At 46.1% G+C, this 17,284-nt stretch overlaps 1 protein-coding gene across 2 annotated transcripts; it reads right to left on the bottom strand.

Moving 5' to 3' along the window:
• Positions 1–233: 233 nt before the first annotated feature.
• UBL7 (ubiquitin-like 7) lies at positions 234–14,933 on the bottom strand. Of its 2 annotated transcripts, none has more exons than XM_012640599.1 (11): positions 14,412–14,933; positions 13,332–13,544; positions 12,407–12,526; positions 7,211–7,293; positions 6,334–6,418; positions 5,703–5,760; positions 4,845–4,978; positions 4,537–4,586; positions 4,109–4,276; positions 3,405–3,527; positions 234–483 (listed from the first exon to the last, which is right to left on the bottom strand). In XM_012640599.1, the coding sequence occupies exons 1-11, from the start codon at positions 14,500–14,502 to the stop codon at positions 346–348; spliced, it is 1,263 nt and encodes a 420-aa protein (XP_012496053.1). In that variant the 5' UTR covers positions 14,503–14,933; the 3' UTR covers positions 234–345. The 2 variants fall into 2 exon arrangements, with proteins under 2 accessions (XP_012496053.1, XP_012496054.1); XM_012640600.1 differs by having other exon boundaries at positions 14,857–14,927.
• Positions 14,934–17,284: the final 2,351 nt, after the last annotated feature.

Here is a 17,284-nt window from a genome sequence, read left to right as displayed (position 1 = left end):
TGTCCTGAGGCTGCCATACCTAAAAGCACCCAAGAGTCCAAGGGCTACCACTGGCAACTTCTCCCAAAGGTGAACATGGGTATCACAGCATCTCATAACATGGATCTAAAATCCTCCATCCAGGGACCAGCCTTGCATCCTGATGCCACAGCACCAAGGCCCACACGGCTTGCTTGCCCCACTGCCTCCACCAGCTCAGATCAGCCAGAAAGGCCAAGCACTGGACAAAGCAGGAGAGTTGACCATCAGGTATATTGGGGAGGGGAAAGATGGAGGCACCTTCCTGGGTGCCTCCTGTGGCAGCAGCCTCTACAACATGCTAGGGACTCGGGAGGAATGGGGAGTTCATGGGGCTCCTCCGGCAAAGATGAGCTCCAGGGCCGCCTGGATGTCCCCCCCGGTGGCCTGCAGGGCCCTCAGGCTCAGCTCATCATCCTGGATGCCCATGTCGCGCAGCTGCTGGAGCTGGGGCTGCCACTGGCTCTGTGGAGAGACAGGAGCAGGCAGAGGCTGTTAGTTGGGACCCTAATGAAGACTCGCGTAGCTCTGTTTTCAGAGGAAGGAAAGGAAGATGGGAGTCCTACAGCAAAGTCGCGGATGCTAAGTTCCACAGAACACGGGGCTTCTAGGAAGACTAAAAGATAGGCTTAAGAGTAAAGAGAACAAATTCAGTTTTATGATTAAAAAAAGAAATTCTTAACATAAGGATAAAAAGAGAAAGCACAAATTATTCAATGTGTAAATTCCAAAAGACTAAATTACTTTCTTTCTCTTGCTATATGTATACACACACACAAAAATAAGTGGGGATAGAGGAATAAATTTTTAAACTAGTTTTGTTTGGCTTCTTTTTTTGTTTTTGAAACAGGAAACAGGTTCTTGCTCTGTTGCCTCGGCTAGAGTGCAGTGGCATCATCATAGCTCACGGCAACCTCAAACTCCTGGGCTCAAATGATCCTCCTGCCTCAGCCTCCTGAGTAGCTAGGACTATAGGTGCCCACCAACATGCCCAGCTAATTTTAGTTTTGTTTTTTTAACATAATACACAGTGAAGTCTTACTCTCATCCACTCCTACCCCCTCCCCAGATAACCAATTTTATTTTCTTTGAGGAAATATAAATATATATTCTTATATTTACCCTTTTCTTATACCCTCATTCTACATCTGTTCCCCAACCCTCTTTTTTTTTTTTTAACATAATCAATCTATCCTGCAGACCTTTCTAAGCTGGTATATAAAACATTTCTTTTTTTTTTTTTTTTTTTTTTGACACAGAGTCTCACTGTGTTGCCTGGGCTAGAGTGAGTGCCGTGGTGTCAGCCTAGCTCACAGCAACCTCAAACTCCTGGGCTCAAGCGATCCTTCTGCCTCAGCCTCCTGAGTAGCTGGGACTACAGGCATGCGCCGCCATGCTTGGCTAATTTTTTTCTATGTATTTTTAGTTGTCCAATTAATTTCTCTCTATTTTTAGTAGAGACGGGGTCTCGCTCTTGCTCAGGCTGGTTTCGAACTCCTGAGCTCAAACAATCCTCCCGCCTCGGCCTCCCAGAGAGCTAGGATTACAGGCGTGAGCCACCGCACCCGGCCAATAAAACATTTCTTAATAATTGTATAATATTCCAACACGTGGAGGTCCTGAAACGTACCATAACTGGGCTGTTTCCTATCTTTTGCCATTACAAATAATGCTGCTATGATTGACTCCATACAAATGTCATTTTCCACATGCACATACATTTCCAGGATAAATTCCTAGAAATGGGATTGTTAGAAATTACATGGGTTTAAGGGTGTGTACTTCCTTTTCAGTGAATAGTTTATTCATCCTTTTCCCATTTTACTATGGGGTTATTGGTCTTAAATTTCTAGAACCTCTACACATCAGGGAAATTTTGACCTTTATGTTATACGTGTTACAGATTTTTTTCCCAGTTTATTGTTAACCCTTAGGCTTTGCTTCTTTTTTTGTTTGGTTTGCCATACAGAAATGTTCACTTTTACAAGCTTAAAATGGATAATTCTTTTATTTAACAGCTCCCAGATTTTGAGTTGCAGCCATGAAAGGCCTTCTCTACTATAAGGATTTAAAGAAAGTCACCCACATTTTCTTCTAGTACTTTCATAGCTTCGTTAATCTATTTCATAACAGGAGGGAAGTATGCAACAGGGAAAACAACGTGCTCACCCGCAGGGAGAAGGCAATGCAAGCTGCAAGCGGGAAGGGGAAGAAACGCAAATTCAGAGAGGCCAGGAGGGGTGAGATGTGGGGAGCTTAAAACAAACCCGCACATATCCACCCAGATTCATCTTGCAGGCCAGGTAGAGCAGCAAGTGCTCCTGAACCAGGGAACAAAGCAAACGGGCATCTCGCCACGGAGGATGACAGAACAGAGAAGACCAGTTGTCCACGTGTCCTGCTCCCGTTCTCACTATCTACGAGGACCTCGTGGGGTAGTGAAAACCACATGAGCTTGAACCCTGTCTTTACCACTTCATGGTTCTATGACCTCGGACAAGTTCCAGCACTAAGGCTCGCCCCCAGGCCTACTGTGACGAGTAAAGGAAACAGACGTGAAGCAAGCAGCTCGTCACGGAGGCACGCGATAAAACACTGCTGACCCCTGGGTCTCCCACTTAGCTGCCAGGGTGACCACTCCCCTCCTTAAAGCCTCCCATGGCTCCCTGGCGACTGCTAGACCAAGTCTAATCCTTCTAGGGTGGCATTCGAGGCCCCTCACACGCAGGCTCCTGCTCTCTCTTTCTCTGGCTCCATCTCAGGATCTTCTACATTAGGACATGGCATTCTAGCCTTGTAGTTTTGATATGTCACACAGACCTCATAGTTGCCTCCACCTGTAAATCATCCCCTCCCTACCTCAAACACCCCTTCCCTGCCTGGCTAACCTCTAACGAATTCTTTGACAATCAGCTTAAACACCCCTTCCTCAGAGAAGTTTTGCCTGACCCAGGACCCCATCGCAAGTGTCTGGGCTTCTCACCTTGCTGCTCCCCAGGTCAGTACGTGCCCGGTGCCCACAGCAGGGAAGAGGACCAGCTCACCCTAGCCCCGGCATCTGACCCAGGCCTGTTGTGTGCGTACTCAATGCTCAGTCATCACTCACTCAATGAATGAATGCCTGCTTGACTAAAACTGCCGGGGTTATCCAAGCCACGTGGTCAGGGGAGTCAGGCCACCGTCATGGGGGGCAGGGAGGAGAAGACCACAGGGACCACTCCGAGAGTGTGCCCTTGCTAGGAACACTCCTCACCTGTCACTCCCATGCTCCAACTGTTCCGAGAGTGAAGCATGCCAAATGGGAAGGACCTCCAGAGAGTAGAAAAAGGCTCAGCATCCAAAGTAACCAGGAAGCCACATGGAAACCAGGAAGTGGGAAGACTGACCTGAAGGCTGGGCTGCCCAGAGGCCTGCAGGGCATGCTGTAGGGCTTGGCTGAAGAGATCATTAGTGATGGGCGTCCCTGACTGGACACCAGAAGACATTGGCGAGGTCCCTGAGGAATGGCCCTAGAGAAAAATGAGTGGTGGTGTCACCCTCAGATCCATCGCTACATCAGAGTAGATACCCACACGGTCACATCACCCCACAGTGTTCCTGGGGTAGCCAACTACTGCCTCCCAAGAAGGGCCTGCCATGAGATAATTGCACAAAGCTCTCTAGGTGGGCAGGAAAGATTTCATTCTGTTCTGCTCAGAGCCCCCTGACCCTGACCCTGACCCTGACCCAGCCTAGGACCCCAGCATTGGGAGAGATGGCCTTGAAAGCTAGAATGACTTATCACCAGAAATGCTTAAGTCAGCGATGCCTGCCCGCTGTCAGAGATGAGGAAGGGCATATTGTGTGAGGGGAGGTTCTTTCTAAACTACAAGGAGGAATCAATCAGGACTATGCTAAACTCTGGACTTCCGGTCCCTAAAACCAAGTGAGGGGGAAGTCACCCAAGATGCAGTAAGAATCCCCACCAGGGCTCCAGGGCTCAGCTTGGGCCAATTCTAGCACCAGGGTTAGCAAAGGCAAATCTACCCTACTGCTAGGGAGCTTCTCCCTCAGGAGCCTGGCCTTGGTCTTCCTGGCCCTCTCTCCATACCTGGGTGCCAGGAGTCGGCGTGTGAGAGCTGCTCTCCGGAGTGCTGGCCAGGGCCAGGGCAGTGGCCAGCTCACTCTGGGTGATGGGCCGAGGCCCAGCAGCTCCACTGTAGCCAAGGGAAGCTGGGCGGGAGCTCGGTGTGCTGCTCGAGGGCGTGGACCGGGTGCTCTGGAGAAGGGAGGCACCAGAATCAGGGAAGCAGCACTGTGAAATTCACAAATGAACCCTACCCTGCTCCAGAAACAGTTCTCAGGGAGACTCTCTAAGCTCCCAGGTTCAGAAAGGAATCCAGAAAAAGGAACAGCATGACATGGTCTTGGCCTCCTAAGGGCCTATGACCACCTCCCAGCCTTGGGCGTGCCTGGTCCCAGGGAGTGGCCCATTCCCAGCACCACCTTCCCCAAATGCCAGGCAGACAGGCCACTTACTGGGTGAAAGTCATCCTCATCATCTGAAAGCCCTTCAAACAGGAAGCCACCTGGAGGAGGGTGAACAGATTTTAGGAGGAAGAACAGAAAGGCACAGGCGCAGCTCCAGACTCTCAGCTCAAGTTACTCTCCAAATTCATATTTTTATCTCTCCCCTTGGAAAATTACAGGACAGATGCACTTCCTGACTCAAACCGAGAGTTCCCAAGGAACGCCCTCTGCCAGCACTATACATAGCTGCTGAGTAAAGCAAATCCCTGGGCCACTGCCGGCTCCTGAGGCCTACTTGATGATCTTCTGGGGCTCACCTGGCATCTCCCGGTACGAGCTGGAGGGCATGCTCCGGGAAGAGGAGTCAGCCCCTGGCATCGGGGCACTGCCTGCTACTGAGTGCAGAACCAGGACGATGGCATTGACCAGGGCTGGGTGAGCAGGCACCAATCTAGGACAGGGCAGGAAGAAACCCAACGGTGACTAAGAAGGAAAGAGTACCCTCACCCATGGCAGGAGTTCTGGCAGGAGTTCCCCTCACAACACTGGAGCCACCTGTGCCTGCCCTCAGATTCCTCAGTCTTCAGCATCTTCCACCAGGAAGCTTTTTCTGCCTGTGGATCTGCCCCAACCTCAGCAGCAAGGCCTTCAGTTCCTGGGCTCTGCTGCGGACTCTTGACCTTCGCTCAGGCAAGGCATGATAGGAGAGAGACAGCTCGGTGGCTCAGCGCTCACCTCTGCTCTAGGCATCTTCGCCCCTACACTAGGCAACCCTGGACAGGTCCCTTCTCTTTCCAGCGTGGGGCTATTTTCTTCACTTACAAAATAAGGGGACATGTCCTTTCCAGGTCTAGCATTTTATGAAGCTGTATGCCTGCTTCTCCTTCCCTCAGCTTAAAACCCTTCAAAGGTATTAGGTTCCCTAATATCTACTGAACAAAACCTAAACTGAACCTGGCAGGCAAAGCCCTCTCCCTCAGAATCCTGCATCCTCCTGACGCTCTTTGTGCGTCCCTGCCCTTGCCCTTTCTCACCTCCTCACATTGTGAGAAGGCAGACTTGCTGACAGACTGCAGATAGCCTCCAAGAGCAGATTCCAGCCAGGGTGACAATTAGGCTTCTGTTCTGACCACGTGAGGAGAGATGAGGGATTCTAATACAACAGTTACACTTACGTATCAAGCATGTTGGGATCAGCAAAGACAGAGAAGAGGTCCTTGTCCTGAAGAACCCCTGGAAGAGAACAGGGCTCACCTCAGAGAATGGAAATCTGGTCAGTTCCAGGAGGGAGAAGATACTTTAGGCCTCAGAGCAACAGGCTCAACAGGGACATAGGACCATAAACCTCATGGGAAGTAGAGGAAGCAAAGCACCAAGCGACACAACCCAAGTATTCTCTATCTTGCTCCAGTGGGGATGTTCCCCTGCCCTCCACACCCCCTCCTCTCACTTACGTCACATACTGAGTACCAATGCGCTGGTCTCTGCCCCCTGGATCTCTGGGTTCTTCCCTTACTCATCAAGGTGTGCAGAACATCTTCCCTGATTGCTGTGATCTGGGCTAACTGTTGCCCTCATTTGGCATCCTCTTACCCTAATTTATGATGTTAGGCCATTATCTCTCTGAGGGACTGAGAGCTCTTAGAGGACCATGTATATCAAACACATCTTGATTACTCTCCCTCTTCCTACAAGACCAGTGACTCTTGTTCAAAAGACAGTCAAAGTCTCTTTAGGGTAACTGCCTTCTTCTGGTTTCTCCTTTTCCAACATCTCCTATTTTCTCAAATTCAGTCCTGCACTTACCGAGAGCAATGGGGTCACTGCTGAGGCCTGGAGTGGCCACAATGATCTGATCCAGAGACTCCTTATTGCTGAGCATCTTGAAGACCTGCAGGAGAAACGGGGAGGGCTGAGCACTCCAACCAGCTCAAAGCGCTCATCCAATCCCCGCACTCTGCTGAAGGACTTCCTCCTGCTAAGTGCTTGCACGTATACCGCAGCACAATAGAAAAATAGCCCCAGAAACTGATCAACCTCTTTTTGCTCTGAGATCATGGCTGACTGGAGGGAAAACAAACAATTAAAAAAAAGAAAGAAAAGAAAAATGCAAGACTACAGTAAACCTTCAATCTCTGTGGTGCTTTCCTCTGTCTATAGCTCTAATGCTTCGAAAATAAAAACTCTCATTACGAGCCAAATAACAAAGGTTTCTCTAGGTCCCAAAAGTTCTTTTCAATCTCTGTACAATTACTATTTCATATTCATACGTATTGAGAAGTTCACAGCTGTATTAATTTTGCCTGTCAACTCTCCTATAGAAAGACATCAGCCCATTTTCCCAGTGAGGACACTGAGGTCAAGGGGTGGTAAGCAGGCAGTTCAGCCAAAGTTAAAGAAGGAGGCCCAGCTGAAACGGTACGTTGGCTGTCACCAAATTCACTCCATGAGGTCAGTATCTGGAGAGGTTGTATCATTATCATTAAAGGGAATCAACAATGCCTGACTGAGACAGGCTCTTTGGGGAAAGACAGAGCTCTACTGAGGCCCACAGACGTGGCAAAAACTCCCCAAGGATCTCCTGGTTGCCACGGCAACGGGCATCTAGCTCCCACTCCACAGCCCTTGCCTGCATTCACACCCTCTCCTGCAGTCCTGGCTGGGGGCCGTGGCACACACTCACCGCCTCCCTGTAGGAGGAGCTGCTGTGCAGGGCAGTGTGCAGCACCCGGAACTCCCTCACGGCAGCCACTCTGTCCACAGGTTCTGGGGAGCAAGACACTCAGAATTACCCCACAGCTCAGGTCCTGGCCCTGCCACAAACATGGCAACAACATTTTAGCATGTGCCCAGGTGTGGCCTGGTCTGCACATTCCCTTCCTTCATCCCCCCCTAAGAATGTGAATGCCCATTCATAAAAACCGATTTGTGCCACAGATGTGCAAACTGCACACCTTGTAAGCATCTTCAGCAGATAAAACTGACAAACAAATTCAAGTTCCAGCAGAGAGGAATCTTACCACATGAAAGAGATTGCTCTGATCAACATCCCACTGCAAGAATCCTGTGGACTTCTTATATTCTAATCAACTGGTCGATTCTTACGCAGTGATTTACAGTAAGTGAGCTGAGTTGGCTGAGACGTGAGCAGGGCTGCTGTTGGGGCTTTTTCTCCCGGAGGCGCCACAAGCGAGAAGTGTTGGCCATGCTGTCCTTGATCAAAAGGTGATCAGCACTGCAAAAGCCCCAGGGGCCACTGGTCCCTATAGCCAAGCTATGTTTGTGGAGAGCACCATTTACATTTCAGGACAGACAGGCATGGACCCTTCAAGGGAACAGCTTATGCCAGGAGGGGTAGCAGAAGAAGCTAAACAAGCTCTTAAAAACGTGGGTGAAGGCTGGGTGCGGTGGCTCACGCCTGTAATCCTAGCACTCTGGGAGGCCGAGGCGGGAGGATTGCTTGAGCTCAGGAGTTCGAGACCAGCCTGAGCAAGAGTGAGACCCCCGTCTCTACTAAAAATAAAAAGAAATTAGCCAGACAACTAAAAATAGAAAAAATTAGCCGGGCATGGTGGCGCATGCCTGTAGTCCCAGCTACTCGGGAGGCTGAGGCAGAAGGATTGCTTGAGCCTGGGAGTTGGAGGTTGCTGTGAGCTAGGCTGACGTCACAGCACTCTAGCCCGGGCAACAGAGTGAGACTCTGTCTCAAAAAAATGGGTGAAATTCTGAAAGCTGCAGGCCAACTTCACTAATGTAGTAAAAACAGCTGTTTTGCTGGCTGACATAAATGACTTCAATACTGTCAATGAAATCTGCAAACAGTATTTCAAAAGTAGTTTTCCTGCTAGAGCTGCTCAGCAGGTTGTTGCTTTGCCCAAAGAAGACCGAATTGCAATTGAAGCTGTAGCTGTCCAAGGACCTCTCACAACAGCATGACTGTAAGTGGGCCCAGGGTTTGTTTAGTGTGGAACTTTCAGCATCTTAATTTTTGCAACTGCTGATAGCGTAAGTTTGACTAAAGTACCTGGTTATTATGGAAATATCATATAATAAGGGTAGTTGAACATGAATTGACAATTAATGAATCCAGTTACTGATGTTATAAATTACACTTATGTACACCCATATTTTGATGTACAATACACAATTACTCAAATAAATAAAAGTAAAGGGAAATAACAGGTAGGAAAAATGAGTTACTGTGCCTGAGAAATAATCAAGAGCACACCTAATTCAAACTAAATGAATGATGTGAAATATTTAGTTCTCACGTCAGATGTGTGATTCTTCTTTTACTTGAGTAAAATTAAAGTATTTAAATTTGAATGGCAGAGGTCAAGGAGAAGAAAGTGGAACAAAATTTTATATAGATGGTATTTTTCTAATGGAAATAAAATAGACATGCAGATTTTAAAAAATAAAGTAAGTGTGCCCCAAGCCATCTTAACAATATAGAGCTATGCTGACACAATGTTAAGAGAAAGAAACAGAACACAAAGTTGTATATGCATTCTCTGGTAAAACTACGTAAAATGTGTCCGTGTGCACCTGGTCCAAGGCTGGAGGGAACAACAGGAAGACAGCACTTAGGTAGGATTACAGGATCCGGGTAATTGTCACTTTGATATTTTCTTTCAGGTTTCTGTAATAGTATTTTGAATCTTAAAAAAAACACCAAGGACCAAGAAAACACACTGTACTTCTAAAGCTCTTAGCAAATTTTCAGCACATGCCCAACAGCAAGTAATCTTTGGACATTATGATTCAAACATATGGGAAAGGTTAGCAGTTGTATTAGTTTACTTGGTTATTCTACTATTTAGGACATCAGCCCATTTTACAAGTGAAGAAGAAATGTGGTTAACAGGAGGGGAAGTAGGTAGGAAATTCACCCTAGGACACACTTTTTAAAGTGTAGTTATCCTCATCTAGGACTGCGACACTGACCGTGCAGACTGGGTACTGCCCAGTTCCAGGGACGCCACTCCCAAAGCAAGGTGAATAGCGCCACTGGGGTTCAGTGTGGCAGCCACACCCTTACCTATAGTTCTGATTATGATTTTCCTCTTTTGAAAAATATTTATCTTAAGTAAATTACCTAATTTATTCATTCAACGAACATGTACTAAGCATGTATTCTGCCGCGGCTTTGGGCAAGGCACAGGAATGTGAAAAATAAGAATCCTTGCCATCAAGAAACTCTTACAGCAGTAGGAGAAATGAGACTACATCAAACACACAATTACAAAATATTAATACCATGCTGAGGACCTCAGCAGAGATGTGGATCCAAGCTAGGATGCTAGGAACACAGAGGCAGACAGCTATCACTGAGAGGGAGGGCTAGGACACAGAGCTGTCTCCCAGAGGAGACCATTTGAGAGAGGTATGAAAAGTAGGGCAGATATTTACTGGGGGGTAAAGGTAGTCCAAGCCTTTTGCACATATGCAAAGACACGGGAGAATAAAAGAACACAGGGCTTTGAAGGAACAGCAAGTAGTTCTTTGTGGCCAGAGCTTGGGGTACACATTCCTGCTCAAATAGCAAGCTAAGGTGACGTCCTGAAGGGATCTATCATCTCCATAAAGAACCACCAAAGGGATCCAGGTGGGAAGGGAGGGACTAATGGGTTCTCCTCCTACAGGGTCTAATCTAGTGGGAGAATAAGAAATGTGCTTCCTTTTGGAAGACAAGCACTCAAGTAGAAAATATCTAAAATACTGTCACAAAACAATTTCTTCACAGATCTAAAAGTTTGCTTTCACCTCCCAATAAAAAGTCCATTTGTTTCAAAAATAAATCTCCAGGCAGAAGGTAGGAGGAAAATGACTCTTCATATCTAATCGGCTAAAAGTAATGGTTGTCTCTAACATCTCTGAGCTAAGCTCACCCTTTCCAGGTGAAAAGCAGCCAGCCCCATGGGAAGAACATGGGCTCTAGAGCCAAGAAAACCCAGGTCCATATCCCAGCTCTTGCATTCCCTTCCTAAGCAGGTGACCTTGAATAAATACCTTCCTAACCCTTTTTCTTCATCTAAGATATGTTAATGCTGCAGAGCCCCTGTAATGATTAAATGAGGTATAAAAGGGAAAAAAATCTGGCTCACGGAAGCCACAAATGTTATTTTCCTTCTGTCAATGCCATCCAGCCAAAGGGCCCGTATTTGAATAAGTTGGGTTTACTGCTCAGTACAGAGAGAATGCACACCACAGGGAATCATGGGGTGTCTCAATAAGAGGATATTAAAAAGGACTTAGTATAGGATTTGGGTTTTGGCTGGGTGATTCACGGGATAAGTTTAAAGAAATGAGGCTTTACTCTGTATTGGATACTGTCGGGAAGTGGGGGAGATTCTATAATTGGGTATCTTAATAATCCTTATCTAGAAGGAACAAAAAGTAGAGCAAGGTGAACACTGTAATTATTAAAGCAGTAGCAGTCACTCTTATCAGCTGGGATAGAGGGATATTTGGTCACTTCTGTGCCTTAGACAATGCTCAGGTTTTTGTCTCTGTTTAGAAATTATAAGAATCTTGTTTTTGTTTCCATCCATGACAGTCTCAGAGTGACCTTGTCTGATGCTGTGATCTGTACAATTGTTTGCATTCCACAAAGGGACTCCAAGGCCTGGCTGTGAGTGCCAGGCAACCCCCTAGATGTCAGGGGGCTCCCTTTCTTTCTCACTTCCCGTTAGCATACAAAATAAGATGTTTTTGTCCTTAATGTTTAGAATTGATAAAAGGGTAAATTTCAAGCTGATAACTAGTCACAGCAATCACAAACATTATAAAAATATGTAAATCTGCCAGTTTAACAAAGCTACTCTCTGTTACACAGCTTAGCTTTATCCTTGGGGAGGCTTGTAAAACACACATGCAAAATTTAAATTATGAATTCTAAGCAGCACCTTCCATTAATAAATCAAAAAGGCATTTGAGGCTTTGTATACTTTTTCCAAGAGCTATTTTAATACTGTTCAAATATTTTCAAGAAAGTAAATTACCAGTATAGCAGGAGTAGTTAGCTGACTGAACAAATCACCACCTGAGGCAGTTTGCAGGAAGATTTGTTAGCAAGAGAACAATATGTAGCATTAGAGAAGTGCCAGAAGTTTCCAGCTTTTTTTCTAATGAAAACAAATACAACAATAACAAAAGGATACAAAGTTCACTGAGAAATAAACTGTTAACCTAAAGGAGTTTAAGTAGACACACTCCCTATCCCACTAGAAAACAGTGGCTAATTAACTTAGAAAGCAGAGAAACAAATCCCCCTTCCTTAGTTGTGTTGGCAGCAAAAAGTCAAAATTGGACTCTGCTTACCAGACAAGATTGGGTGCATTCAGAGTGGCATGGCCGTAGACAGGACCCTGCTTATCAATATGGTCTTTTTTTTTTTTTTGGAGACAGAGTCTCACTCTGTTGCCTGGGCTAGAGTGCCATGGCATCATCCTAGCTCACAGCAACCTCCAACTCCTGCGCTCAAGCAATCCTCCTGCCTCAGACTCCTGAGTAGCTGGGACTACAGGCATGTGCCACCATGCCCAGCTAATTTTTTATATATGTATTTTTAGTTGTCCAGCCAATTTCTTTCTATTTTTTTTAGTAGAAAGGGGGTCTCGCTCTTGCTCAGGCTGGTCTCGAACTCCTGAGTTCAAACGATCCGCCCGCCTCGGCCTCCCAGAGTGCTAGGATTACAGATGTGAGCCACCATGCCTGGCCTCAATATGGTCTTATACAGTAAGTAATAAAGACATCTCCTATCATCAGCTCAGTAAATCACCCCTCTGTTCTACTCAGGCCATTGCTTTAACACACAGGCCCTTCCCTTATAGATACCATAGAAACTCTGCCTGGCTAAGGGCCACCCCTCACTCACCAGCTTTCTGATCAGGTTCGGGCCAGGACTTGCGCAAAACATGAACTGTGGACCCAGGTTGAATGCCATAGAAGTCAAGGGTCTGGTCATCTTTTAGCTTCCGGCCACAGTAGATCAGATCTAAAAAAAGAATTGTTCATTTATATTTTGCTCCTCAAAACAATTTAGGTGGTTTCTGTCCCCTGAGAACCTTATTTTGATTGGACAGATAGCTGGAGAATGATATATGCTTTAAAAGATACTACATAATAAATACATTTTAAAAACAATTGTCAGCAAGTACAAACTCATAAAATGGATTTATACAGAACCTATCCACAGAAAAGCTCTGGAGCTTAACATTGCAGAGACTGTTCGATTTAAATAAATGGAAAAATTCAACCACCAAAAAGGATTAACCTAATCCAGGTATGACTAAAAACACCTTTCCGTCAACCAGATTCCTTAGCTATTATAAATTACCTTTTATTATGTTATATTTAAGTTCCTCCTTCTTCCACCTGGACTGCCCTTGCCATCTTCATTTTCTTTTTTAATGTCTTTGTTCTAATCAACCAAACAAAAATCCTTCTAATCATCCCTTAAAACCTACCTCAAAAGCCATATACCGAGGAGCCTCCCCTGACCAACTCCTCCTTCCCTAGCCCACCCCAATTTCTGCTCTTTCACAGAAAGAATTCAACAATGTCATGGTTAAAGAACTTTGTGATAAAGTAGTTCTGTATAATGCATGACTGAAATAGCAACCAATAGTTTTATTATATGATTTGTGTTTCTATAATATTTATGTAACACTTACTTCCCTGGAGTGTTAACATTAAGAGGCAACAAATCCCAAGCCCTTAATTTATTCTTGTAATTCCAGAAGTAACCTCCCCCAAAAGAGATAAGAGCAGCAGCCCAACCCCAGTCCAGAGAGACTCACCAATCAGCTCAGGGTCTGGAACAGACTCCTGGAGTTTGCCAGCAATAAGCTGCTTCAGAAATGAAATACTATAGCCCCCTAGCGAGTATTCTCCCAGTTCTGTCTCTGGTAACCGAAGAATAGACTTTGGAGCAAGTGGCTGGTCAGCCAGCTTCACCGCCAGGTGCCAGTCTGAGAGAGACATCCTCTCTCTTTCGCGCTCTCTCTTTCTCCCTATAAAAGAACAAAGCCTCAGTGGTTAAGGTACAGACCACCACCCTACTCCACCCCCACCCACCAAAGGGTTTAATGAGAGACAAAGCAGTGTAACGCTGTTAGAGAAGCAGAGGGTGCAGCATTAGGAGGCCAGAACTAGAATCTGGGGATCTCTCTTTACTCATCCTGATAGACAGCTCTTTAGGCCTCAGTTTCTGCATCTTTAAAATGGACATAAAAACACCATCCAACCTAATAGCAATGTTGTGAGATTCAAATGAGATCATCCAACTCTCTCCCTTCTGTACACTCCTTATTTCTAATTTTCTTCTTCTAGTTTTGCTTGAACTATTACAACAGCTTTATAACAAGTTCCCTGCCTCTTGTCTCTCCCTATCAAAGGTCTATGCTGTCACCTAACTCATTCTAAAACACAGATCTGATTAAGTTACTTCTCTGCTTAGAACTTCTTCAACGGCTCCAAACCATCTATATGAGTAAGTCTAAACCTCATAGCCTGGCTTCAAAAATCACTAACATTCTGCCCCCTGCCAGCTTTCTTCCCCAACAGAGCCCTGCCCCACTGGGCCTCCACAACATGTAAGTACACCCCACTAAGCCTCCATTCATAACAAAGTGCTCCCCCATTTTACATCTCTGCTCATCTGCTAACTCTGCATGTAATTTCTCTTCCCTTTTTGGCCTCTTGGCAATCTCCTACCAAGACCAACCCAAATTCAAGCACCTAGGTCTCCTCTCTTTCCTCTGTTGTTCCCACATCCCTTTGGGGCAAATACCTATCTACGTCTCAGCCTCTTCTTCCAACTCAATTCTTGAAGGCCCTGAAAGCAAAGACTAGAATTTTCACCTCTGTTGTCCTCATGCCTAGCACATATGAATGCCCAGAAAATAAATCAGAAACTCTGTGGGTGGAAGAATCATGCAAAGCAAGACAAGTTCTTGTTAGAGTCGTCATCGCTTCCCAAGAGGCCTCTTGTAGGGAAGAGGAAAGAAAAGGCTGTGAGGCTGCCTAGCTGGCCTTAAAGCATCCTCAAAGTACCTTCCACCTCCAAGTTTATGACAAAGGAAGGAATAGGTCTTTTTAATATATCATATCTCACTTAATCCTCACAACTGTTCCCTGAGGCAGACATTATCATTCGCAGTTTACAGATACGGGAACCAAGACTCAGAAAGGTAAAGCCCAAGGTCACAGACAGCTAGTTGTGGGGCAGGGACACTGCCTGGTGACGACCCCATCGCTCCCGTAGGACTAGTTAACTAGCTACACACAACGAATCCGCGCTTGCCCGGGGCCCAGCGCCCTCACCCGTCCCGCGGAAGGAACCCGGCCGCAGAGCCGCCGGTTGTAAACACTCACTCTGGCCCGCTCGCCGGAAACCGGAAGCCCCGCGCTGCATTCTGGGAGTTGCAGTTCCCGCTGCGGGCCCCCCCCCCCACCTCCTTATAAAGCGCCAGCCAGCAAGGGGCGCTAGTTGCAACGCTTCCGGTTCCGGAGAGGGCGTGGTTCCTGGGCCGTTTGAAATACCCGGCGCGAGGGCTTCACTAGGGATGGCTGTATTTCTTGTCAGTCTTCAGGGTCGCAAGTCGGGAGAGGGAGGCCTGGTGTGGGCTTTTCAAATTGATAAACAGCTGCGTGATTCCCACGCTCTCCCAAGAAGCATAGGAAGTCCGTCGTTTCTGCCGGGTTGTGCGAACGCCCGCTGCTGGAGGGTGGCGGACCCTGGATCCCTTCCCGCTCCGACCCTTCCCTTTAGAAATGCCCTTTCCCAAACGCCTCTTCGGACACGCCCCAGCGGTTCCCCGCAGCCCTCATAAAAACGGCATCCCTCGGGTGAAGTCAGCCTGTTTTGTGCTCCTCGTGGCGGACTTAACCTATGGGGGTGTACCAGGAACCAAACGGTGACCCCCTCCAAAAGCTGGGTTCTTGGGAACTACTAAATTGGGTTCCTGGTACGCCCTCAACATGCAGTGGTGGGGTTCGTCTACCAGTCATTCATAGAATCAGTTTGAGGAGGGGAATTTCCACTGAACTCTTATAGAGGAAGTACATATTTTAAATGACTGAAAAAGTTCTGCATGGCTAAAATTGGATTGTGTTTGCTCAGAAATCGGGGTTAGCTAAAATATTGAGGAGGGACTATTTTTGATTGGACTCTCCTCAAGTACTTAATTCAAGAACTAAGGAAAGCAAAAAGAAAAAAATGAGTATAAGAAAATGAGGAGGTTGATCAATGCAGCTAAAGCCTTATCCTACCTGGGCAAATGTAAAAGCCGAACTCTCCAACATCCCAATGTACAGCCTGAGACTAGGGCAGCAATTGAGCAGGATAGCTTGACTGAGGAGAGCAAAGAGATTTGTAGGGTCTGGGAGGGCCTGACATTGAAGGCTGGTCACCCTCTGCTGTTCTCATAAATTATGTAGGAATTTTCACTGTCTTCAGGCTGAAGCCCAGGTTCCTAAGACTGTTCCCAAAGTACCGCTTCCCCATCCTACACATCTTTAGATATACCGCCTCTTTCAGCAATCCTTCCTAACTAACCAGCCTTCTTTAGGCTCCTTCCTCTCCTATCTACTAAGTTACTTGCATTTATTGTTTTAATAAACTTTGTTCATGGCCAGGCACGGTGGTTCACACCTATAATCCCAGTGCTTTGGGAGGCTGAGGCAGGAGGATTGCTTGAGCCCAGGAGTTCCAGCCTGGGCAACAGAAGCAGACCCTGTCTCTATTTTCTAAAAAAATTAAAAATTAACAAAAAAAAAAATAAGCTATGTTCAATATGGTGCCTAATTTCCTACAGGAGAAGGCAGGGACCCTGTCTCATTTTGTTTTCCTCAAAGTGGAACTGAATATACTAAGTGTTCATGAATTTCTTATCTTGATTAATTTCATTATAATCTCCATGGGGGAATGGACTATGACTATCTTGCCCTCCACTTTACCTTCAGCTGTTGACCAGAGCCTGGCACATCGTAGGTTAACAATACATATGTGCTGAATGACTAATTCAGGCCAAAGCTATTGATATATACCAAATGTAGCTGTCTTCCTTAGCCTGTTGTTCCCAAGAGAGGGGGTAATCCTCTCTGAGTTCTGAATCATGATATTCAGAAACATTGTAATGATAAATTATTAAGTGAGCAAATGAATGAAGGAATAACCCAGGACCAGTTTCTTTGGGAGCCAAGTTAGCAAGTAGGTCCTGTGTTCTGAAGCAAGGGTCAGAGCCTAGAAAAAATTAGAAGCCTAGACACAAGACAAAGATGCATGACCAGGTATTTGGTGAGAAGGGAAGTGTCCAGGCCTGATCTTTCAGCCAACTCACATTTGGCAACATCATCAGCTCTTTCTGAGAAAGCGCTAGGCAATTATTCATTAAACCTTTAAGAGATTACTCAGCCCAGTTATTAACTTGTGGAAAACAAATAAGGATTCATGTTTACATTTTTAAAATAATTTTACTGTTTATAAAATTAATCTGGGGATTTCTGGATCTGGCAATATAGCAAAAGAAAATCATCTATAATTACTCCTGCTGCAAACACAATGTTATATAAAATAATACACATAGCTGTGGTCATAGGAGAAACAGAAAATCTTGAGATGCCAGAGATGAATGAGGAACTGAAAACTTAGCAGTGAGCTTAAGAGCTGATGGGCACCTCCCCAGAAAAATTAGTGGTCCTAGAAAACTTGCTTGGGGGTTTTGTTTTAACACCAAAGCACTGGGCCCCT

The sequence above is a fragment of the Propithecus coquereli genome, unplaced genomic scaffold, assembly GCF_000956105.1.
Source record: "Propithecus coquereli isolate 6110/MARCELLA unplaced genomic scaffold, Pcoq_1.0 Scaffold155, whole genome shotgun sequence".
Lineage (NCBI taxonomy): Eukaryota > Metazoa > Chordata > Mammalia > Primates > Indriidae > Propithecus > Propithecus coquereli.
The sequence above is the reverse complement of the archived record's forward strand: the minus strand, read 5'-3'. Positions and strand labels throughout refer to the sequence as shown.